This window comes from Hibiscus syriacus, unplaced genomic scaffold, assembly GCF_006381635.1.
Source record: "Hibiscus syriacus cultivar Baekdansim isolate YM2019G1 unplaced genomic scaffold, ASM638163v2 tig00116951_pilon, whole genome shotgun sequence".
NCBI lineage: Eukaryota > Viridiplantae > Streptophyta > Magnoliopsida > Malvales > Malvaceae > Hibiscus > Hibiscus syriacus.
This window is the reverse complement of record NW_024063482.1, coordinates 469,617-497,505: the sequence shown is the minus strand read 5'-3', so window position 1 is coordinate 497,505 and position 27,889 is coordinate 469,617. Positions and strand designations below refer to the sequence as shown.

At 30.1% G+C, this 27,889-nt stretch overlaps 1 protein-coding gene and 1 pseudogene across 1 annotated transcript; both read left to right on the top strand.

Moving 5' to 3' along the window:
• The first annotated feature begins 707 nt into the window (after positions 1 to 707).
• On the top strand, positions 708 to 1,786 carry LOC120188945 (annotated as a pseudogene).
• A 3,212-nt stretch (positions 1,787 to 4,998) lies between these two features.
• LOC120188711 (protein LIGHT-DEPENDENT SHORT HYPOCOTYLS 4-like) lies at positions 4,999 to 5,879 on the top strand. The gene has a single exon (XM_039192120.1). It carries the CDS (start codon positions 5,162 to 5,164, stop codon positions 5,714 to 5,716), a length of 555 nt encoding a protein of 184 aa, XP_039048051.1. The 5' UTR covers positions 4,999 to 5,161; the 3' UTR covers positions 5,717 to 5,879.
• The last annotated feature ends 22,010 nt before the right edge of the window (positions 5,880 to 27,889 follow it).

Sequence of the window (27,889 nt, the reverse complement as noted above, 5' to 3'; positions counted from 1 at the left end):
ATAAATTACAATATATCGTTGAATGAAAAATCCTATGTAAAGAGTGCGAAGAGCTAGATATGCTCGTTAACAAGGCTCGAGATTTCATGGAGAACTGGTGTCCTAAGATGAGCAAAATTCACAGGGTAAGTTCAAGTTTGATCTTTACTGAATACATTTTTCCTTGGAGTAATGATGCCTAAGGGAGAAAAAAAAGAAGTGCTTGAAATAAGGATTTCCTTTCCGGTTGGTTTGTCTATGTTTGTTATGGATTGCTATAAAATCTATATCTTGCAGATGTAACAGTCAAATTTATAAACTTTTAAAACCATGCAGGTTCTAGTGAAACTTTTTTAATAAAAATGCGAGGCTCTTCACTTCAGATATGTCGCATATTATATAGACTATTGCAGTCATCACCATCCACTTCAAGTTTAACCAGTGTGCAGGTATGAAAAAAATCAAAATCTTCTTCTTCACTCCATGTGCAAGTACAAATTTTGTCTTGCTTTAAGAAACTATTAATGGCGGCTGGAGGGCAACTGCTGAGTTAGCTTTTAGTAGTGAGACTAATTGAAGAACTGTTTCAGCACTGCCTGCGGGAATCAAATGTGTGAAGCAGGAGAGACCATCAATGGTAGATGCTTTGAGAAGTAAAAAAAGATGATGCTATTCCCTGCACCGATCATCTGATAAATGTTATGAAATCCCTGAACTTGACGTCAAACCATGATGTGCATGCTAAACTTGTTTCGGTCTCTTCTCCTTCAAATCATATATCTTCTCAAGATTTAACCTATATTGATAGTTTCCATTACTTTGCAAACAGCAGTAGTTCCACAACAAGGTCTTCTCTTGAAGTTGGAAATGGTTTAGAGAAGCAGAAGATTAACATCTCCTCTAGATTTAGTGGAGAATGCACTGGAGATCGACAAGTATGACCGCAATCTCTTGATCGATCATATACTCACAATAGGGCTGAATCAGCCTCTAGTGAAAATACAGTGTTGATTCCACTCCTGCTGCTAATGACATGTCAAGGGGGTCAGAAGAATGAAATGAATGAGTTAGCTGAAATTTCATCCGAGGGCCTTGGCACTTTTTCTTCAACAAATGAATCTGGAATTTCTCCCTGGATAACAGGAAAGCAGTTGCAGGTTTCCGAAACAAAAATAGAAGAGACACTCAATGGAAACCATAATTATAACAGAACATACTCCAGTGCATTTTCTGGGTCAGGGTGTGATGATTTGACCACAAGTTCCCATGTGAAGAAACTACTAGACAACCTTCAAAGCCTGTCAAATGAAGTTCAAACTAAATCTGCTACAGAACTGCGCCTTCTTGCAAAGCACAACATGGAAAATCGTATAATTATAGGCCACTGTGGTGCTATTACACCATTACGTACTTTCTCTATTATACTCGGAGGTAAAGATAACTCGAGCATGCTGTTACAGCTCTTTTAAATCTTTCGATTAACGAAGATAATAAGGCCAAGATTGCAAAATCTGGAGCAATAGAGCCACTAGTTCGTGTTCTAAAGTCTGGAAATGATGGAGCCAAAGAAAATTCCACTGCGTCATTGTTCAGTCTTTCTGTCTTGGAAGAGTGTAAGGCAAGGATCGGACGTTCTGGTGCTGTCAAAGCCTTGGTGAATCTTCTGTACCCGGGAACATTGAGAGGGAAAAAAGATGCTGTTACTGCTTTGTTTAACTTATCAATCTTTCATGAAAATAAGGCTCGTATAGGTCAAGCAGGTGCAGTAAAGTACTTGGTTGAGTTAATGGATCCCGAGAGCGAGATGGGCACCCCAAGAGCTAAGGAAAAGGTATGCTGCTTAGTTTTTCCTCTTTTTTCTGTTCTGGTGCATGCATTTTCTGGATGCACATGAGAAAGTGCATGATATGCTTTTTTAAAATACTTTTGCAGGCACAACAGCTTCTCTGTCACTTCGCAATCAAAGAGAGTGCAACGGGGAAGGGCAAGACATGAAAACTGTCAAATTTTGTCATATTTTTCTTCTGATTTTTTGGTATACTGAACTAGGCGCATCTCTTGCAAGTTACACGTTGAGCAAAGCCGACATGTTACATAGTTCAGAAACTTGCAAAAGCTTCAAGTTATCAAAATGTGGCTCAAATATTAAGCCAAGAGGAGACAGAACTAGACAATGCATACAAAGGTTCAGGTTTTCGACTGCTGTCTTGATATGATAATATGTTATTTTTCCTAATTTTTGTCACCAAGAACTTGAAGCATGGTCCAACACTCCTATAGGTATGATTGTTTTGGAGAAAAAGAAAGTACCCAAGGCAGCCTCTGATCCACTGGAGTTGTGTATTGTCCCAAATTACACAACAGCTTGCATTTTGGGTACGATGATACTTCGCACCAGCCAGACTCCTCGAGTTATTGTTCTTAAACTATTAATCTTAGTCGTCTATTTTTACGTATAATGTTTGAGAAGAGACTAAAATGTTAACTATTAGGGAATAGCTATTAGTTCTCAATCATAATGTTAACTATTAGTGAACATATATTGGTGTACGAATGGATATGGTTAGGACTGGGGATTTGAGGTGCTCCTTGTGGCCATATTCCTGCCGGTTCAAGGCTTTATCAATATGTGGAATATATTAACTATTAAGGGGACACAAATAAATGGCCAGTTTTGAGCTAACCAAGAACTTGGTTCATTCCCCTATTATCGATTATGAATAGTAACTAAGTTGGTGTGCAGAAAAAGAAAAAAAAAGAAGATAAACTTAGATATGTGTAAACTACATTGATTATCTTTTTTGTTTTAGACCAATTTTATTTTGATGACTGGTTTTAAAAAAGTAATATTTTGATCATTTACGTTATCGGTTCATTACATTTTGATCATTGGGCCGTTAATTTCTGTTGGTTTGGTGATATGGCATGTTAGTAAAAATGATGAGATTTTAACTTGAAAACTTAATTATTTTTTAATTTAATTAAAATTTAAAAATAATTTAAAGCCCAAATAAACTTGAAAACTTAATTTTAAATGATTCTGACTTGGTCATACTTCAAAATCAATTAAGACCATTTTTCAAGAATTTTTCTGTTAAAAGGATCAATTCCTTCCATCAAAAGATAGACCCCTTCTTTAAAATGATCAATCTCTTTACACAAGGATCGATCTCTTTCATGTGGAAAACAAAAAGAATCAATCTTTTCTATGAAAGGATTGATCCTTATGCTGACAACAACCAAAATTTTAAAAAAAATATCAATCCTTTTCATAAAATTATCGATCTCTCGTGTCGTAAATATTTTATTCTTTATATATTACGGCTTTATTGCAATCCTAACTGCTAGTAATCATAAAGAAGTTATAAAAATAAGCTCAAAACATCTCAATCTAACAAGAAACATTTTTGACGATAAATATTAATCAAAAAATAATTCTAGAATGCTAAATTGTTATGTTTTTCATTATAAAATAATTATGAGCTATCATTGTCAAAATTACTCAAATATTCTTTGAGTGAAAGCTCGTAATTTCAAACATACAATCACAATAAAGATTATTTTCAGTTTACATTATTTGTAATTATTTTCAGTTGTAAATAAATTTAATAAATTTGAGAAATTTTTAATATAAATAGTTAAGGTAGTAAATATAGATTTAATTTAGAAGTCGAACCATTTTAAATTTTTAATTATTAAAATTGTTTGGTTCGTACATATTTATTCATAATTTTAATCTTTTGTATTTATATTTTTACCATTATCTTTTTACCTTGTAAACATCTAAATAAATCCATACAAAAATCTCCACTAGATAATATTAAAATTATATTATATTTTCATAAATTAAAATTTATTGGATCGAAATCTCATGCCCATCGTTACTATAGACAAAACCACATAATTCCACACTCCAAACCTTTTAAAGAAAATACAAGAAATAAAATTAATATAATTTAAAATATATTAATATTACTCAAAAAATAATTATCGTCCTTTAAATAAAAGTAATATCAACTATTTCACTCCACCCACTTAAAAATTTTATGTTTAATTTTTTTAATGTCCAATAACATATTTTTTTTAACTCTCTCTCTCTATACATATATCAAGATCAGGTACTAGCATTAAACTTTGCAAAAATGAATGAGAAAATAATAATAAAGGTTTTTCGGTATATAAAGGAAAATGATGATTTTTTGAAAATAATAATTTTAGGGCAGATGATTGAAAATTTTGAGAAAAAGGAAAAAGGGTATTGTGTTCAATGAAGAAGGAACTGTCATTCGAAGCTACAGTGGGTTCAAGAGAGAGAAAATCATTTCTTTCCCTTGAATTTTATTTTACCCCTATTTTTATTTTTATTATTATTATTTTTAAATAAATCCCAGTCTCCATCTAAACCTACTTCTCTCATTCACCCTTTTCAATTTTAATTTCCATTTCATTTCCACAAAGTTATCTTCTCTTTTTTAAGAATTAATTCCACAAATAATAATAAAACCCCATTAACAATCATTAAAAATCAAATAACTTTAATTAAAAATTTATTTTTATAAAAAAATTAAATTTAAATATCATATATATCAAGAGTTAATGCTTTTTAATATTAAATAATTAATAATTTTTAAACACCTCATTTTAATAAGATAAACAGAAACACCCCAAATCAAACAAGTATATTTCAGCAAAACAGTTCTCTCTTTTTTACCATCAATCTAATCAGATCATCCACGTATCTACCAATCAGATATCTTAAAACTACTACTTCATCCCCAAACTCTTCTTTCTTGACCTGCCTAACTCTCAAATATGGAAATTCTGTCCATTCTAAATCATTAGTCGGCAAACTCTTCCACTCTTCCTTGTCTGTTAAGCACTTCTACTTTTTTTCTTTGGTTTTCTTCTTCGTTGTGTTGTTTCATATCAACACTGTCATCTGCCAGAAAAAGAAAGTATACTAAAACTAAAAGCTTTTAGTTCACAGTTTCTTTAACTTCGGTAGGTCTTAATCTTATGGTCACACTGAAAAAGTTATTTTTTTAATAAAAGAAAGGTGAAACCCCTAGTTTGTAGGTGGTTGAGAGAAAGAAGATCAACTTATCACGGTAAAGGACAACACCCGCACACACGCACAAATATATATATTTTTGAAGAGCTAATAGAATACTGTGTTTGGTCCATGGATTCAATTCATTATAGCTCCAACTGTGGAAACCCCAGCCTCATCAACGTTACCGATAACGGTGCTGCCTCGTCTTCTTCGACTTCAAGCCGCTACGAGAACCAAAAGCGCCGTGATTGGAACACTTTTGGCCAATACCTCAAGAATCATAAGCCCCCACTGTCTCTCTCCAGGTGCAGTGGAGCTCACGTCCTGGAATTCCTTCGCTACCTCGACCAATTCGGTAAGACCAAAGTCCACACTCAAATCTGTCCTTTCTATGGACTCCCGAACCCACCGGCCCCTTGCCCTTGCCCGCTCCGTCAAGCCTGGGGCAGCCTCGACGCTCTCATCGGCCGCCTCCGAGCTGCCTTTGAAGAAAACGGTGGAAAACCCGAAGCAAACCCTTTTGGGGCACGAGCTGTGAGGCTTTATCTTCGTGAAGTTCGTGATATGCAGTCAAAAGCAAGAGGGATTAGCTATGAGAAGAAGAAACGTAAGCGACCGCGGGCTCAACAGATCCCGACTCCACCATTACCGCCACTACAGCCGCCACCACCAGGTGCAAGTTAGACTACATACGCATCAGCAAAGCAAAAAATATCCAAACCCCATATGAAAGATAAAATTTCACTACATATATGGGATATTTTCTCTTTACTTTAGCCATAAGGTATGTATGTGGTGTTATTTTGAGTATATTTTTTAGGGTATTTTTACTTTTCTATGCTTTGTGTTTGCTGCTATGCTATCTAGTTAGACTGGTACTGGTACTGTTGTAGAGATCTTTGTGGATTCCTTGAAACTACTTTTGATGCAAACAGTATTGAATCCTCTGTAATGAACTATTAGTAGCAGTAATACTAAAAGAGAATTGTACTATCAGTTTGTTGCTTAAATGGAAATCAGAGCTTCTAATTGCTGGGTTTCTTCATATATGCAGTTCATCTGTCTGAATCTTTCTTCACTTTTAACCCCATTTTTCTTATATTCCAATTCTTTTAATGGGGAATTCCCTTCATTTCATTGCTGTTAAGACCTCGAAAGAACTTTACAATGAGGATCAGCTCATGTGTCAGATTTATCTTCAGCTATAGTTAATTGTTTTAGTGGCTTTTTACAGATACCGGTCATTTTTCAGTTTTCACTCACTGCTACTCTCTTTATATATATTTTTTCCTGACTTCATCTGATCGCCACTTTAATTTTACTGCTTTGACCGTCCGGAATTAATTGATATACTGTAATAACAACATCAAATTAACCATAGGGATTGGTTTTAAATTAATTATTAGCTTCTTACTACTGCTTACCATCGTTTTCTTTCTTATTCTTTTGATTTTTAACTTGAAAGCTAGCCAGAAAATGATTATATGGTTATCACAGTATTTGGGCTGATTCGCCACCACTGGTCGGTGGTGCTGTCATTTCAGTGTAGAAAAATGGTTGATACACAAGCAATACGTACGTGTATTTACATTGTATATAGTATAGATTTTATTACATTATATATAGTATAGATTTTATTACATTAATAATTCATATTTTATCTTGATAAGTTTATATATATATATAGGTATCTTCTTGTTATTATGTTTTCATGTAGTATTTATGTTTCAATCATATTTCTGATGCCATGTTCTTGTTATGTGATTGTGCTTATGTTTCACTACATAGGCATACTAAGGGATGAGCCGAATAATATGATTGCATTTGAACAGTATCGCGTTTAATTATAAACAAGAGATGGTCATGAGATAGGAGTATAAATAATGTTGAATTTTAATGTTCAAAATATTTTTGAGTCTTAATTCGATTGTAACATTTAAGTGGATATGAGTTCGAGTTTATTTAAATATGTGATATCTTTCAATTTTAAAATTCAAATGGTTCAAACATCATTAAAAAATCAAACATAATCTTAATTTGACTAACATGATTCTTATTATAATATCTTAAAGTTTATAAATTTAAATATACTTTAAGCACACAATTTTGTAAAAGTTTTAGGATAATTTAGATATTATGCAAAAGAATTAAACACGTTACTCGCTATCTTGAAATTCTATATATCACAATATATTATCATAAAGAATCATTTCTCGCTATAATATCTAGCAATACTAGTAAAAAGTTGGTTTAATGAGATGAAATACTAGATTCTTTAAGAAATGTTGGAGGTTCGAACCTTGACGTTAGCAAATAGAGCAAACTAAGTTGGGAGATCACTCTCATAATGGACATCTACAAAACTTGATCTAGATTAGTCGATCAATAAATCAGATATTAGCGATTAATTCAAAAAAAACTAGCAATTGTTAAAAATAGATTAGATACCAATAATTTCCAATGATTTTAGTCTATTTTTTACATTTATGAAATTAAAATGAAAAAAAATGAAAATTGCATAGTTTTTTTAATTTTTAAAATTAAAATTACATAGATTAGAATAATTTCTTTTAGAAATTGACCATTTAAATAAAATGACGTGTTTATGGAATTTATTAATCATGGTTATTGAAACTATAATTATTACTAAACTTTGAAAAGAGAGTAAAATTATTAGGATTAAAATGAAAATTTGAAAAGAGTTTGAAGCTAAACTGTGTTTAGCTTATTCTAAAATATAATGTAGCTTCTTGTAGATGGGAAGTTTTTAAAAATTAAATTTTTAAATGTCTGATTTTTTAAAATTTTCATTTTAGTCTTTTTAATTTTATCTTTTATTTTATTTTGCTGGTAACTTTAGGTTTAATGTAGCATTCATCCTAGATACATAAATAAATTCATGGGATCTACATTTCACTAATTTTTCCCATTTTTCCTAATAATTGATTATAATAATAATTGTAGACACATGTAAGTTGTGGCTAAAATTATAAACTAATCTTAAAGGCTGAATATTAAAGGAACACAGTCGAACAAAGTAATTGAAAACAGGATAAAACATTAAGTGCAATGATTTTCTGTTAAGTATACATTTCAATTATGGCAACATTCAATTGAAGAATCATGAAATTACAATTAATCATTAATTGAGTTTGACTCTTATTATTATTGGTGTAATATATGAGAGAGCATAGGATCGTCAATATCTGTAAATTACGGAAAGAGGTATCAATTACCGACTTCAATGGATAAAATTGAGATAATAAAACTGACATCGGTAACATATTTAAAATAATATACCAGTATGTTTTGATAATCAAATAAATTTATATTTTTTAATAGTTTAAGGTGATTATAAGTATTATTTATTTAAAATTTATCTTAATAAGTGACGACGTACATATATTCTACAAATAAAACTAATGACCAAATCCCCTCTTGAAAATCGAATCTTCCAATTATTAATAACCAAATAATATATTAAAATTTTAATTAAATTAATGTCGGATTATTATGGTATAATGAGGATCTGGAACCATTAGAAGTTACCTGAATGCTGTTGCAATCGGTTGTAAACATTTTGGGTTGTTAATATAGTTAAGTCGGTCAAAGAAAAAAAAATCAATATTTTTAAAGGATGATATTCTTGTAAAAAAGTTTAATATTATTTTTCGTACATGGCACTTTTGGATATTATTTTTGTAAAAGTATATTTTATAGAAGAATTATTATTTTCATAAATATTTTTAAAAGATGAGATAATCAATTTATTGAAATGAATAATCAATCAATAAAATGAAAATTTGATATTTTTTAAATTTTTATAATATATTGCTACATGTAAGTTATAAAACAAACTAAAATTAAGCAAAAAAAACAAAAAGGGTAATTCTGTCCTTTTACATTACTAAAATTAAATTCATCTGACATATTTGCGAACCAAACTGAATATGAAATTGGATTCCAATTCAATTTTCTGCCAACCAAACATGTTTCAGATTCAAATTCCAATTCCCTCATAAACATTTCAGCGAACCAAACGTCACCTTAGGGTACCTTGCTTATTTTCCCCCATATTCTTTTATTTCCCTCATCTCCCTTAATTTATTTATTATTTTTGTGGCAGATTTATAAATATTTTTGAGGATGGATATACATACATTAACAATATAAAAATTTTAAATGAAACGAGCACAAATAAAATTTTAAGATATATATCATTAATAAAATAAATAACTAATTAAAAAATTTATATCTTAAAGTAAACATAAAGATATAGATCGTCACTATTGATGTCTTAAAAGAATGATGGTTATAGCTTCTCTCGTTGGGTCGAGACTAATAAAGATGCATCCGAAGGCAGTACAAGAGAATTTGATGGATAAATTGCTAATGGAAAACAACTTGTTAATGCATTAAAATTCGGGATTTAAGGACCCAACATATGAAATCCAAAGAGGAGATGCTGGCCAAGGCACAAAATGAAGCCAAACTTTGTATGGTTTGATTTGCGTTTACTTCGGGATTAATATTATTGTATTTTATCGATATTATATAGTTTATAGGTGCTATATATTAAAGTTATATATCGTTATTATATAGTTTAATTTAATAGTTAATTTTAATTTTTTATTATTTTATTCTTCAACGTTTTATTTTGAAATAAAATTATTCCTGATTGAATAAAAATATTAATTAACTAATGATAAATACTTAACACTTAAATCTGACGTGACAAGTTATATGCGTAAAAAACTTAAATTTATTATAAAATACGGAACTCCAGTATCAAATAATATAATAAACAACAAAATACGCATAATAAATTTACGTGATCACTTAAAAGGGTCTTACAAATCCAAATACCCACTAGAAGTCGCAATATATTTTACTATGAGATAAATTGGTTCTAGGACTCTATTCTGATTAAAGTCCTAAATCTAACAATCTACGTACGAAAAATAATTTTAAATAATAAACTCTACGAAACTAATTAACACACATATATACTCTATTATATTTCATAAACATACAATCACCATAAAAGCAAGAAGCAAATGGGCATTTATCATAGCTTATAATTCAAAAATTCATTGCTTAGTAACATGAGTATGCTCACAGTTTATCCTAACCAGGTTTCAGAGTCATTTTCCATTTGTGTACACATAACATAAATATATCGTAATTGTATCACTAACATATTAACATTACTCGTCAATTAATTATATCATACCATAATAAAAAGTTACACGATTAAAGAATAGAGGGTACGAGAATCCCGCATCCTACGGGCTACGGTCAATGAGATGATATGATGGAATTGACGAGTAACAGTGACAATAAATACAAAGCACATGAGATTGGACCCACCAAGCATGCTACTCCCACGTGCACACCTGTCACCTCTGTCGGCTACATTTTTTAAATCTTTTATTATAAAATATTATTCGTTTAATTTTTTTTAGTAATTAGTATATATGTTCAATCGTTAGAATTCAAAAATTTTAGATAAAATAATATTTTCTTTAATAATTGAAGTTGTTTAATAATTTTTCAGTTGGTTTATTTAATTAATCTAAGATGATTATAGGTGGTAGTATATATATTAAAAACTCTAATTTTTTTATTTATAAAAACGTTCAAATAATAATAAAATTAGTTATATTTATCGGTGATTTTATGAATGGACGATAGTGACAATAATATTAGTAATAAAAGGACGAAATTGAAGGTAAAAGGAAATAACATGGACATAATTGAAAAGGAGGTGAAGGATGAAATTGAAGGGGAAAAGAACTAACAAGGAAGACAAGGAAATATTAGGGACCAATTTGAAAGACGTAAAATTGAAGGAAAATGAAAATAATAAGGACTGAAATAACTTAAATTATATATATATATATATATATATATATATAATATATTAAACATGTGTTAATATGAGTCCAATCAACCGATATCTATATAAACACTATCTTCAATCATTAAATAATTATGATTTAAAAAACCTCTTTTAAGAGAAACAATATGTAAACTCAAATTTTCTACAACTATCTATTATTTGCAAAACCAATACCGTGTGCGTGCGTTTGATTTACAGAATGTAAGATTACAAGTAAGAATATACATTATCGTATTTGGTTAAAGGAATAAAAGATTATTGAAATGTATATTTGATCAAATTGTCCTTATTATATATATATATTTTTTAACAAGTTGAAAATATTTATATATTTTTTTAAAAAAATTTAAATTAATAAAATTTATATACTTTTTTACAAAAATGAAAATATAAAAAGGTTAATGAAAGGTTAAAATTTTAACCCATGAACTTCATATAAAATTTTAATTTTAGACTTTTTTTGTAAATCTAAAATAGTTTAAGGATAAATTTGTAATTTAATCTTCGTAAAATTTTTATTATTCAATGACAAAAAAATAATATTTTTGAAAAAAAATATTAAGGGTATTTTAGTCTAAAACACCGGTAATCTAACAATGTCTAAAGAAAGGGAGATAATGACATTCCCAATAATATACTCAAAAAATCTACTATTGATAATCTTACATTACCAGAAATAAGATTACTGGACTAACCAAACAGAGGAATATGAATTACATTCTCATAGAATACCACATTCCCTCATTCAATCACCTCGGAAGGTTAACGAAATATATAGATGTACCTTTGATTTCCCAACTAAAAAAGGAAAGAAGATGCAACAAGACAATTAGAGCCGAGCTCTTCGTTATAAGTGAACCACTATACTCATAGGAGCTTTGTGATAGAAGATGATTGTTTGTCCCTTCAGGGGATCAGTTGTCAATTATCGGCACAACGAAAACGAGCCAAGAGTTGTTCATTGATGGACTAACACCAAACACGAGCTCAAAGCAATCTCCTGCACCAGACCTGTCATGGAACACCAGCACGCGACCGGCGAGGAGTCATCCGTGACAAAGGGGGCGAACGAGAGAAATAAAAGAAGCATAAGAAAAAATGGAAGAGAAAAGACTGATGGAAAACACGAATGAGGGAAGATCGACGATCAGTTCAAAGGTCGCAACCGCCAGCAAATTGGAAAGAGGGTTGAATATATTTTAAATTATAGGGTTTTCAATGAGAGAAAAATCAGACTTTATCTTCACTATCTTTGAGTTTTGGTTGCTCAAAGGTTACAATATTGGTTCAATAGATTAATAGAAAATTAATCTTTTTAAACAAGATTTTATATTTGAGTTTTATGAATAAAAAATCAATGTTAGTAGGAATTATAAAAAAGAAAAACTCAACATGTTGAACTTAATCGAAGGGGAGATAAGATATTAGGCTGATCCCAACATTAGGTTGAGAGCAGCTTCCGTAGGAAACCTCCAAATTATGAAATACCCTCCATAGAACTCGATCCCACGACCTCAAGATTAAGAACTTTATGTTCTACTAACTGAGCTAGATGGCCATTTTCGAAGAACTATTATATGTTTAACCTATATATTAATTTTAAATAATAATAATATGAAAACTAACTTAATTATCCAGCATATTATTAAAATCAACTTTGAACCAAACTTCACCAACCCTTGCTAATGAGCCAGTTAAGTGTGACCTCTGTGAAAGTACCTTTTAAGATATAATGTCAAAAAATACATCTAATGTTTAAGTAATTATTTTGAGTCATATTTTTTTTATTTTTAAAGTATTTTGTCTCTAACGTTTTATTTTAAGATAAAAAGACTCTTAATATTTGACTAAATAGTTATATTAATATTTTTTATTATTATTTTGAATATTTTAACTCATAATATTTTATTTTAGGGTAAAAAACCCATATTTTATAATATTGATTGCTTATTGATTAATGATTTTTATGCGTAAAAAACATTTTTTTTCCAAAATAAAATATTGAGGGTTAAAATATTTCGAGAGAAAAAACATAAATTAAAATATTTATTTAATTAAACGTTAAATATGAATATACCTTAAATTTATGCCTAGGTTAGAGGTAATGATGTGCCCACTTCATTTACCAGTTTGGTAGACAAGCGTGTCGATAGCTATTTTACAACATATGTCCTTTTCACCAACAAAGAATACACTTAAATCTCTACTAGAATAAACCATCTTCCACCACTAAGAATACACAAATTGTCAGGGGTCCCAACTTACAGAATTTTGACTTAAAATATGCTCTTTAATTACACATGTATAAATACTTTCCCCCAGGAATGGATATAGGGTAACGCGATTTCATACAGGATTGATATGATTATGCTTATTATTCTACTGAGAAAGAAAGGGTAATATTTACAAAATATTGCACTACCGATTGATGACTGAAAATTTTAGTTTTATTTATTTAATGTGGGAAGAAGGATAATAAAATTAATCATTTAAATATTAATGAACGTATTTAAAATTAGTATATAATTAAAAAACGAATCATTTTTTAACAAGTGAATGAATCTAAAATTTACTAAAATAATAATAAAATCATAAATTAAGAGTAACCTTATTCACCCAACTAAAAATCGTGATAAATTGACAACTTTAATAAACCTTGGGATTTTTGATAAGTTCTATGAAAAGATGGTTTAATATCTTTCATAAAAGGTGGTTAAATTTTTACGTTTTGTAAAGATAGAATTAGAGTTATAAAATTAGAGTTCGAAGTTGCAAATTCAGCCAAACTTGATATCATCATCATCAGCATGCAGTAGTACGCGAGTACCTCAGTCACGTTGTCTAAGCACGGTGCCCCTGATTACGAAGGTTGTGGTCCTGAGTCTCGGCCTAGCTCACTATTTACGTCCGGCAACAACCGGTAACTATTTCACCTATTCCTAACCAAAAAAGCAAAGCAATTATCACCCTCTAAGCTTTAGTTGGAGGACCACTCTACCCGTTAGTAAAGATGGGTAGGGCTATAAATGAGACGAGACAGATAGCGAGTTATTTGAGATCGACTCGATCAAGGCTCGATAAATACTCGGATCGAATGAAATCGACTCGAGCTCGACTCGAGTTTTTAACGAGCCGTAACAAGCCAAAACGAGCTACTCGATATTCGACTCAAAAAGCTCGTGAGCAACTCGAAAAAATGTTATATTATAATTTTAAATTTTTTAAAATTACATTATTAAAAATATAGTAAAAATACATTATTGATAATTATAAAATTTTAAAAATATATTAAAAATTTTATAATACAACTGCCCTCAAATTTTAATTTTAATATATTAAAATTATTTATCTAATGACAAATATTTAATATATTTCTAATGATAATATTTTTAATAACTAATTTTTTAAATTGTTGTTATATTTTGAAGTTTTGGGTTTAAATATCATAAATATCAAGGATTTGAGCATTTAATATCAAGATATTATATTGTACTTACCTCATAACTAATTTTTTATTTGACAATAAATATAATAAAATAAAATAAAAATATGATTCAATTTAAATATTAATAATTTTAAAAAATATATCAAAATAGAGTGTAACCGATTTTATAAAGCATTAAGAAAGAAAAAAAACCATTTAGACTTACATTAATATCTTAATTAACAAAATTAATGGCATCAAATCATATTTGAGAGAAAATAGTCATCCCTACTATTAACATGTACCATATAAAGTAAAACAAGACAGATATATATGCATTACTAGATTATACACTGGAAAAGAAAGAAAGTAATAATTTCAGAGTTGAAAAATCAAAGCAGTAAATAAAGAGAAGACTGAGAAGAGAAGAGGAGGAGAAATCAAAAAGACTCAAGCTTCTTATTAGATTTTTGTTTTTTAGAAAGCAAAAGAAAAACAAGTCTACATTCTCTCCTTTCACTAAGCCATCTCATTCCTTCTAATCATGTGATAGGGTTTAGGGTTTAAGGTTTAAGTTATGCACATGAAGGAAACATACAAATTATGCAAAATGATGTTATGTGACTCCTAAATAAATCATTCACATACTTATACATAAACATATCAACATGCAAAATAAATATACACAACTAATTAAAGAAAACAATCCTAAACAAGGACTAAATTAAGAGAAACCTAAATGTGAGGACTAATTTAAGCTAAATATAGTAACTTTAGAATGATGATTAAATTCACGTAAATGTAAAATTAAACATACAAAATTGGAATTAAACCAATGACTTAAATACAAAATGCGCATCAATTATAGGGTCTTATATGCAATTGATCCTATTCGGTTTAAGCTAAAATAATATGGAAAATAACATAAATGACACTTGAACATTTAAAACAAATAAGAAAATTTAAACAAATGAGGGACTGTTTTGTATAAAACGCATAAATCTAGAGGGCCTAAAGCTAATTTACCCCTAAGGTTATGGTGGCTAAACGCTAATTAACCTCAAAGTTAATTAGGGTTTAGAACTTAAACTAAACCAAACCTAAACCTAAACTAAATGTTCCCATGAAGTCATTCATGACGACAACTCGAAAAATGTTTAATGGACACATAATGACTCGATGAGCTTTTGTTTCTTAAGTCGGAATCAAACTCTAAAATTCATTCCTTGGATCTGGGTTTTTCTTCTTCTTTAACTCCATGGTAATTAGTATACAGATTCGATAGCTCATTGAGTCGTAAAAACCAGATCCTTACAACTCGTTTTTACTGAGAATATATTCTGTTTTGTCCCCATCCGCGTTCATTTATTGTGTACGTACTTGCTTTCTTTTTATTTGAATTTTCATTTTTTTAATTGTTCATTAAGACCAAGTTTCCCATTTCCTTGATAATGTAATTAGATCACATTAATGTCTATCTATTTTTGTCTTTTGATTGCTGTGTTTCAATCAAAGTGTTTTTACTCAACAGTGTGCACCTACAGTAGCTTAATTGCAATTTGGCCCACTTGATTATATGTTAATCACCATTTTTTTGTATAATCTATCCCCATTTTCATCTGCTTTTTCAAGCTTCGTAGCTACCCCCAGAATAAAAACACCAGCCTTTGGGTTTGAAGAACAAAAAGCTGTTGGTTTTGATGTCTGGGTTTGTGATGAACAAACAAGAGCATTGTAGTTAGATAAAAGAATCATGAGCCTCAACTCAAGTTCATGGTTTTAGATGATGAAGTGTTTGTAAAATTTCCACAACCATAGGTATCTTTCAAATGGCTACTGGGTTCCGAAATCAAGGGAGCTTGAGGAAACAGCTTGCTCTTGCTGTGAGAAACATCCAATGGACTTTAAAGGGTACGATGAAAGGATGGAAAATAGAGAGTATATTTAGCAGAAGATGGGAGCTTGCTGGAGAAGAGTCACAGAAGCATGAAAGACAGGAATCCCACGTCTTTAAGATAGAAGCATGTGCTCCACAAGTGAACCTATAAATTAAAGCGCAAAATCAATTGTTGAATTTACGGAGCCTCGCGGTGAGCTTTAATCGAGCTCAAAATTGAGTTTGATTCGAGTTTTTGAATTTTTTTTAGTTTGAGTTGAATTTTAATGTTATATTTTGAGTTTGAGTTGAGCTTAATATTTTTTAACTTACGAGTTTTCAAGTTGAGTTGAACTTACTTAAAATGTTTTCGAGTTCGAGTCCAGTTTAATAATAAAGAGTTCGAGTCGAGTTCAGCAATACTCAAGTTTAACTCGGTTCCTTTATACCTCTAGGGATGAGTATAGGTCGGGTTTACGTCAATCCGATTCGAAAAATATATATCCTCTATCCGATACGAACTTCATTTTTAAGATAAAATCCGAACTCAATCCGATCTGACTCGAAATAATAAAAATACTATTTTTATTCAATAAAAACAGTGATTTAATTTAAAAAATAATATATAGAGAGGTATTATTGTGATTATTTTTAAATATATAAGGTAAAATTATATTTTTTCTAGGTCGGGTATTTTTTACCTTAATCTCGAATCTGACCCGATCTGAACATCACCTTTAAAAAATTTGACCTCGATTTTTTTTTAAAAACCTAATCGGGTTCGAGCCCCATGCCCATCCCTGCCAGTTAGTAATGCTTCCTAGCTAGCTACGTACCATCGCCGTGCCTCACATATAGCAGCGGATCAACAAATATTTTTAAGAATAAATACACATATATTATTAATATAATTTTTAAATGAGATGTACAAAAATAAAATTTTAAAGTAGATACTATTAATAAAATAAATAATTAACCCAAAAAAATTTAAATTTCATAATAAATACGTACTCACTCTCAAATTGTTACAGATCCGACACCGCCTCTGGTTCCCACTCTAGTGAAATAAATCCAATATTCAATTACTAAAGTATAAGAATCCACCGACGGACGAAGCCCGAAATATTACAAAGGAGGCCGAATTAGAAAGAGCGAAGCCCATCATCTCATGTAGTAAACCTTGTAATAAGGCAGTATATTTCCACATATATTTGGGAGAAGTATATTTACACCGATAAATTAAAGTAATTTTTTAATAGTATAAAGTGATTACGAGTAAATTTTTATATAATATTTTTTAATTATTGATAAGGTACACACAGCTTGCAAATATAGTTGCTTGAATTTAAGATTTTAAAAGAGAACAATATTGCCTTAATCACTAAAGTCACTTAATAAATTAAATTAAATTAAATTAAAATTTTGAACATTATATTTATATTCATATATAGAATTGTACAATGAATATTAAGTTCTTAAATAAATGAATTTATAATTAAAATTAAGTCACCGTAGTAAATTATAAATAATATAGATGGCTAAGACATGACAAATGTACAACATAGTGAAATAACTAATACATAGCACACAAAGATAATATGATTGTAACACAAATAAAAAAGTTAAAATCACATTGAAAATATTATTTACGTGTAAACTTTCTAAAATTTATAACCATTACTTTAAATATAAACACATATACATATCACAAACATAATTTTATCTAGATAAAATAATTCGAATAAATTATTTAAAATATGTCAAAAAAAATTTATACACTATCTAAATACATATTTTCATAATTGAATTATAATGATGAGTCATAAAAAATATAAATAAAATAAAGGCACAAAACTAATAATCAATCTTTAGTTAATTCAATACCTTAGAAAATTAAGCTCAAATTTTGATAACCTAATTCTGTAACACCCCAACCCGTATCCGACCCGAATACGAATCCGAGATGTCACATAGACTTTTAAAAACGACATTCTTACAAAATATCAAAACATTTGAACTCTTTTTAAGAAAATACGATAATATATTATTGAATCATGTTTGTTATAACCAATTTAAAAAAATATACGTTTTATGAACAGTAAAATATGGTATGAATAGTGAACAGTACCGTATGAACATTATCATGAACAATAGTGAACAGTGTCGAATGTTACAATTTTTTCAGATTGCTTGAGGGGAACCGATTCCCCTGCTACAGTACTTTCGTAATATACATATAAATTCATAAAAATCTAAGTTTTAATCTGTATAAAATTACCATTTACATATATACGTATAAAACATTTCAAAACTTGATCAGAGCGTATCCAATATACATCTTTTTAATTTATTACATGCCAACTAAATTCTTTCTAACAAAATACATGTAATTCGATATACATTTCTGATTTGATATTCGGTAATGAGAACTGACCTGCCTTGCTTAACTTTTATCATTATTCCTCTTCTCGGAACTTACACGTGAAACAATCACAGGCTAAGTCGTTGACTTAGTGAGGTATATAAAACATATAATAAAACCATAAACATTTCATATAACAACCTCATTATCATGATCTCTACCATTATCATTAACCCATTTATCATATGATCTTGTACTTATCTTTTCTGTGTACCATATAACATCATATAATTCCTGTGAAACATTTCATATCACCAAAAGCATATACATAACATATATTGTAGTGATTATTATCTCTTTATTGGCTCATGTACACAAAGAATTCAGTGTAAACAATAATAACATGATATCATATAATAATGCAAATACTTTTGATATCTGTTATAGGCTCATGTACATTATTGAGAACTCAGGGTATTCGAGTACATTGAGGTTGTGCACTATTGCTGTCACCACAGCTCGTATAAGTCCCACTGAGTGGCATACGAAATTTGTCCCGAAGAACCTATCCAAAGGTCATAAAGAACCTCGACAACTGTCCATAGGTCCCAAAGAACCTAGGTAAACTATCCATATCTTCCTTAGAACATAGGTAACCCTCGACTCTTGGCATGCCAACTATACCACTAGCTCTCATATCACATAACATGAGCATTATCATTTATACATTTCATATCACTTGTTCTTTCACATAGCTCTTTATCACATTTCATATGATCACTTATTTCTTTCTATTCTGTCACATACCATATGTATGTGTAAACATATATCTCATATCACATGTGCATATCATCATGTAGTTTATTTTCGTATAATTCATATCACTTATCATATGATTTCATATTCATATGTCACATAGCTCGTATCACTTTGCATGGGTTTACATAATTTCCTATTACCTTATAAGTTAATACTACTTATTTTATCTCACCTTTTCATTTATTTACATAAGCCATTTAGTACTTACAAGAATATATCCACTCATATAATCAAGTATACACACATTTCATATCATTCATTTCGTTTTCTATATCCTTATTACATAACTTATTTTATTTCTCATGTTCTTATGCAAGCACATATATATATCACACAACACATATAACAACATGTTAAACATATCACAACATGTTAAACATATCACACACACACATATATATATATATATATAATCATGTAACTCATGTCACATACAATAACATTTTAATAGATACTTCTTACCATAATAACTCCGTCACTGGCTCATCGCAAGCCAATGTTCATTCTATAAGCATAAATTAAATTGCACTCACCATAGCCTTGCTTTGATTCAATCCTAATCCTTTGATTATTCTGAAACTTGTTTAGGCTCAATATCTACATAAATATAACATTTTAAAACAATTATCAGAAGCCTAAACCTTAAACTTGATGTTAATAACTTAAGCCAGTTTAAGGAACCAAAATTTCATTTTTCCATTAGGGAGAATCGATACCCCCAGGGGGTATCTGATCCCTCTGTACAATATGGAATTTTTGTTCAAGCCCAGAAATTACTGTTCATTGCATGAAAATTCACTATTTCCACTTCAATTCTTCATGTTTCATTCACTTTTCTATTCTTAACTCAAATATACATACTTAAACTAATTTATATATATTTAAACCATCTTTATCTTCCATATCTCATTATGATTCTTAAAATTAAGAATCATACCAAATTTTCAACATGTTCTAATTTCAATTCTATCACTTCATATCTCTTAATTAAGATGATGAAAAGTCTAATTTAACTTCAAAGTCAACTTATCAACTCTATTTCAAGATTTCACTCAAAAACTGCAAATCTTTAATCTTCTCTAACTCCTTTATCCTTTGATTTTAAGATAACTTAAGCTTTCATTAAGCTTAGTTATTATCTAATGATTAAAACCCAACCTTTAATGCAACAAATAATCAACAAAATTGAAAACTAACCTTTGCCTTAGAGCCTTCACGGGAGGAGGAAGAAGAATAGAGAAGAGTTTGTAGATAACTTCTCCCACTCCACGTGAATCATTCATATAAAAGGAGGAAAATATCTTTCTTTCCAAATGACCATTTTGCCCTTTAATTCCTTTGATAATTACTAAAAACTTTCAGGAAATATTCCCAAATAAATAATTGAACTATTCAATTATTCTACTTTGATTACCAAATTCTGAAATTTTACAATTTAGTCACTAACCCGTAAATTGGGATGTTACAACGAATTTTCATTGCACACTTTGATAAGAACATATCTTTTAATCTCCTTTATTTAATCTTTCATTCCTTTAGTTATTCAACTAACTTTTTCCCTTATTCATTCATCTACTGTCATTTATCATATAAACAGTAACTGGTAACCTCATCTATTTATGTCTTTCTCTCATTCGATTCTGCATTTTCCTTTGATCTTTCTAAAATTCCATATAATATCACTCATCACGTAAACAATAACATTTATTTTCAATCATGATTAAACATAAACTTTACGAAATCAAACAATCTTTCACATTACCTTGTACATTTTTCTTATTTCTCCTTCGAATTTATAATCTACATTTACATATAACCTTTATCATATCTGATCCTTTAAACTCCATCTTTATATAATCAAGATCCCCTTATCCACAACTAAATCATATCTTTCACCATTGTTTTCATACTCTATTCATCTCACTTATATTCATCTCTAATTACCAATCTTTATCACATCTTTATAACTTTGATAAGCATCTTCACTGATATAGAACCTCATTATTTACCATCTTTTGTACTTGTATTTTTCTTCCTCAAAGTTCCCTTTAAAATCTATAAATACTTTTCCCTTGCCTTCATCATATTTATATGATCCAAATACCTAACCATATCCAGATCCATATTATACTTGATTAACTCACTTTATCTTTTCTTCCAATCTTGTTACTCTATCACATTTATTCTTACAGCTAGTCAATAATAACTGTTCAATTTAGGGCACATGCCTTAATCAATTAGTCATATACACCTTTTCCAATCTGAATTACCTCAACAATAGTTTACTTAACTTATCAAATCCATATTCATTCTCATATACTATGAAATTCCTTTGTTCCCATTTAACATTTTAACTCAACCGCATAGCAACTAAATTACTTCATCTAACTTTTCCACTTTAGAATAGTGGATATCCTCTAACATTATCCAGTTGCACATTTAATTTTATGAACACATTCCTTAACTTTCAATATAGGGCACAACCCTTATCAACTCGATCATATTCCTTTTTTTCAATCGAAATTTTCCTCAATGATATCTTACTCAACTTTTCAAACTCTTACTCTTACTCACACACAATATTATTCCTCTATTTCAAAGTCAAACGTTATAACTTCCTTTATCTTATAAATTGTTCACCGATATATTCATTTTTAAACTTTTCTATGACTCTTTATAATCTCTGGAACATTCAAATCCTTATCTCATTCACTACATCACATTACATAATTAAAATATACATTGTATTCGAATCCACTTCATATTTGGTTATCATAACCTCACAATATCTTATAATTCCAATACATTTCCATCACCTAATTTTTGTTAGCCATTGCTAACTCTTTCCATCTATAATGCAAATCCCTTATCATATCCACACTCTTGCTTATACACAATACTATTTACATTTCTAATATTCTTTTTCACATATCACTTCTTCAATAAATCTTTCGTGCTATCATAAACTTCACTTCATTACTTTAATTCTTTCATTACTTGTTTCTTTTATGCTTTTACATCCATTTCATATCATTTATACTTTTCCTTCCTTATCCTTTTTAACTTTTCTATCAATCCTTAGTTTCCATTAAACATACAAATCATTTAACCTTAATACACTCACTATCACACTACCTTATTATTCGATTTATTTCTTTCAATCAAAACATAAACCTTTATCAAACTATCCATATATATATATATATATATTCTTTCCAGTCAAAATAATTCATTCGCTATTTCTTTCACTTATCAAACTTTCATTCTCACTCGTCCATAATACAATTTTTTTGGTTCGAATTCATCCATTCCATTTACCTTTGTCTTATAACTGATCACTGATATACATATTATTAAACCCCTCATTGATCTTTTAATATTCTCCAATTAACATCAATCTCTTCCACTTTATCTTGCCCATACTGTAAAGAAACTATTCTATTTCAGGACGATAAAGTTCCTTTAATACTATAATTTCCAATCCGTTTGGACTGATTGGCTTTATTCTCTAGCGGAGAATACAACTAATTCATATCTGGTTTAAAGTTGAAAACCAAAATCTCTATCTTTCTTTGATGGTGTTTAACTTTATGAAACACTAATTCTCTTAATCATCTGTGATTTTTGTTCTCCAATCCTTTCAGTTTGAGCTCTTGCTAGAGCTTTAACTCGATTACCCATTTCTTGAAACGAGAACAAATTCAAAACCAGTAACACTCTTTTAATTTAAGGCGCAAGCCCTAAACAACCAATCACATGTATCCTTCTTATCCTTCTTAATCAAAATCAACTCAGCAATAAATATGCTTAACTTATTAAACTTATACTCATACACATGCATACGTAATTCCCTTACTTCAAGCTCATATAATTCGGGCTTTATTTTTCTTATGAACTGGTCATCCATGTACTTATTCTTGAACTCTTTTACAAATAATAACCATGTCACTTGATCCTTTAACATTCTTATGGTGACATTTGTCCACCATACTTCTAGCTTGCCCACATACTAACGAAACTACTCAATTTAACATCTCCACTTTGGAGAAGTGAAAACCTTCTAACCTTATTTTCATATCATTTATCCAAAGGTCTGTAACAACATGACCTTCCTCAAATTCACCCTTGAACTCGGGTGCTCTTAACTCTTTTAACTATTTCGGTACATTCATTCTATGAATTAAAGAAGCATAAAATTGAAAACATACTAAAATATCATTCCACGTCATATAATATTCTCTAATCTTATACAGGCACTTCCTGAGGTTTTCACTCTTCTCCCTGCCTGCATGCCCAGGGCAGATGAATGCTATTACCTTCAATCTATTGCCTTGTATTTCACTTTGGAAGCTCTTATGATGATACATCTAATATAACATATCACTTTAACTCCATTATCAAGAAAGTATACTCCTTACACTATCATATCAAAAAAAATTTCACTTTGTGTTGGCATGTATACTTTTAAAACACTTTTTACTTCATTTTTAGCATAGAATCGGCTAAACCGTAGCTCTGATACCATTAAATGTAACAACCTAGCCTGTATCCGACCCGAATACGAATTCGAGATGTCACATTGACTTTTAAAAAACGATATTTTTACAAAATATCAAAACATTTGAACTCTTTTTAAGAAATTACGATAATCTATTATTGAATCATGTTTGTTATAACCAATTTAAGAAAATAAACGTTTTATGAACAATAAAATACGGTTTGAACAGTACCATATGAACAATAATAAACAGTACCGTGAATAGTACCGAATGTTAAAATTTTTCCAGATTGCTTAAGGGGAACCGATTCCCCTGCTACAAGATACCAATTCCTTGCTACAGTACTACTACAGTACTTTCGTAAAATACGTATAAATTCATAAAAATCTAAGTTTTCATCTGTTTAAAATTACCATTTACATATATACGTTTAAAACATTTCAAAACTTGATCAGAGCGTATCCAATATACATATTTTTAATTTATTACATGCCAACTAAATTCTTTCTAACAAAATATATATAATTTCGATATACATTTCTGATCTGATATTCGGTAATGAGAACTGACCTGTCTTGCTTAACTTTTATCATTATTCCTCTTCTCGGAACCTACGCGTGAAACAATCACAGGCTAAGTCGTTGACTTAGTGAGGTATATAAAACATATAATAAAACCATAAACATTTCATATAACAAAATGCATACATGCATCTATACCATCATCATCCACAACAACCTCATTATCATGATCTCTACCATTATCATTAACCCATTTATCATATGATCTTGTACTTATCTTTTCTGTGTACCATATAACATCATATAATTCCTGTGAAACATTTCATATCACCAAAAGCATATACATAACATATATTGTAGTGATTATTATCTCTTTATTGGCTTATGTACACAAATAATTCAGTGTAAACAATAATAACACGATATCATATAATAATGCAAATACTTTTAATATCTTTTATAGGCCCATGTACATTATTGAGAACTCAGGGTATTCGAGTACATTGAGGTTTGTGCATTATTGTTGTCACCATATCTCGTATAAGTCCCACTGAGTGGCATATGAAATTTGCCCCCGAATGACCTATCCAGAGGTCATAAAGAACCTCGACAACTGTCCATAGGTCTCGAAGAACCTAGGTAAACTGTCTATATGTTCCTTAGAACATAGGTAACCCTCGACTCTTGGCATGCCAACTATACCACTAGCTCTCATATCACATAACATGGGCATTATCATTTATACATTTCATATCACTTGTTCTTTCACATAGCTCTTTATCACATTTCATATGATCACTTATTTCTTTCTCTTCTGTCACATACCATATGTATGTGTAAACATATATCTCATATCACATGTGCATATCATCATGTAGTTTATTTTCGTATAATTCATATCACTTATTATATGATTTCATATTCATATGTCACATAGTTCGTATCACTTTGCATGGGTTCACATAATTTCCTATTACCTTATAAGTAAATACTACTTATTTTATCTCACCTTTTCACTTATTTACATAAGCCATTTAGTACTTACAAGAACATATTGTTGAGTTAATCGATTGACTGAATCGGCCAAGAGGGGGTGAATTGGCAATAAAAATTTAGGTGGAAGCTTTTGCAGAAAATTGAAAGAAATTGCACAGCGATTTAGAGTGGTTCGACTTTATCAACCAAAGTCTACGTCCACTACCTTAACTATCCACAATAAGGATTTTCCAACAAATTCACTAATTTGTTCTTTTTTTTTAGGCCAAAGAGATAACCTTACAACTCCCTCAAGAATATACCCCAATTCTTGAGAACACTCTTTTCTTAAAGAGAAATACAAATTTGCAAACTTACAAGAAAAACCTCACAAGGCAAATATGTTTGCACAATTCTAGAACAAAGAAAGAACACTCAAGAATAAATACAATTGAGCACAATAAGTGTTCTTGAAAGCAAAATGAATATTGAAAGAAAAATAGGCTTGAAATGCTCAAACTTGAGGTTTGATGCTTTCTCTTTGATTCTCTCTTGATTCTAATTGCTTGATGTTTCTTGTTGTTGATCAATGGCTTCTAAGCTTGCTTAAATACACCTTGAATCACTTCTGAACGTTGGGGATGATTAGAGAAAATAATATAGCCGTTTTAATGTGAAAACAATTAATAAAACAGTTTGGAGCGTGGGGGGAATCGGTTCCCTAAGTGTAAAATTCAAATATTTCGACCATTATACAAGGGGGAATCGGTTCCCTCCGAGCATACTGGAATTCTCGGAGCCAAACTATTCAGGGGGGAATCGGTTCCCTCTGAGCAATCTGGAATTTTTGGCTTTGAAATGATTCGAAATACTTTGTAAAATTATTTTGAAATTGTTTTAAGATTAAAACTTAATTTTACACTTGAGTAAGGATTAAAAATGATCTTTAAAAGATTTGGAGTAATGTTTTGATATTCGAATAGTTATATCGAATATACTTAGAAAATCATTTGGAAAATCTTAAAATTCATTTAACATAATTTGTTATATTGAAATATCAAAATGTTTTCAACAATCTTCCCCTTTTTGATATAACAAAACATTTCAGTAATTTTAAGATTTTGAAATCAAGTTTTGAAATTACTCCCCCTTACTTTAACACTAACACTTCTCCCATTTTTCATACATTTAACACTTCTCCCCCTTTTTGTTAAATCAAAAAGACATTTTAAAGAATTAAACAAGGTTTTGAAATCATTTAGCCAATTGATTATATTTTAAGCTGCTAAGATCACAAGCAAGAGAAACGTTAGCCATTAGTTTCATAATCAATATTCATAGTTAATGTGAAATGGCAAAATTGGTCATATATCTAATCATGAAGTAAATGATACAATAATGAATAAATTTAATCACACCAAATAGATAATTTCTAACCATTCATAAATCCAAACAAATTCAAAGTCAATCAATCCACAAATTCAAACATTCTAAAATATTCAAAAAGTTAAAACAATAAGTTTGGAGTTCAAAGCAAAACATAGAATCACATATCAGGATCAGGAGGAGGAAAACGAGCTCGCATAGCGGCCATTTCGTGAGTGAGGTCATTAATACGCGCGTTGTTTGCTTCGTTGTTTGCACGCATCTCCCGAAGAATTTCTAATTGTTGAGCTCCCATTGTGGATAAGTGGGACTCTATAGAAGTAAAGCGCGAATCCATGGTAGCATATCGGAAATCGAATATCTCCATAAAGAATTGAAAATATGGAGGCATTTGATGCGTTTGTTGTGCTTGCTCCTCGGGCTGCTCAGGCTCATCTTCGGCTTCATCGATGTCTCGCATTAATTGCTCAAGCTCGAGATCTTCGTCAGCTTCGGGTGGAGCTTGTGAAGAACTAACTTCTGGAGTATTTGCAGAAGATCGAACCCATTTACCGATTTCCTTATCCTTAATCCATCCCGCTCTCGTTAAGGAAAGAAGGTTAATTTGTTTCTTAAGGGGAAAAACGACATCTAGACAAACTCTAAGCCCAGCTTTGGAAAACAGATTACTCAAAATGCAACCGTAAACTAGGGATGAACATAGTTTCTTGTTAGGAACAAGATTTACGGTTTCAACAATTTCAGCAAAAATAATATGAGGTAGGTTAATTTTAATATTGTTTTCTAAACAATGTAACCACCAAAGATCTAAGGCTCTATGAGTAGAATAACAACCTCCGGATGGTCGAAACCACCAAGAAATCATTAGATGAAGAAAACGTTCATGAAGGTCTAAGACACTTGCACTATCCCTTCTTTTATAACGAGATCCTAAAACCTATTTTTCATTTGAAATACCATCATTATCTAATCCGAATGTATTGGCTATGTAAGCCGAGTCAATATATAAGAATTGTCCTAGGAGGTAGGAACGAATTCCTATGGTTTCAGTTTCAGTTTGGTTTTTAACACAAACAACATTAGAATAGAAAAT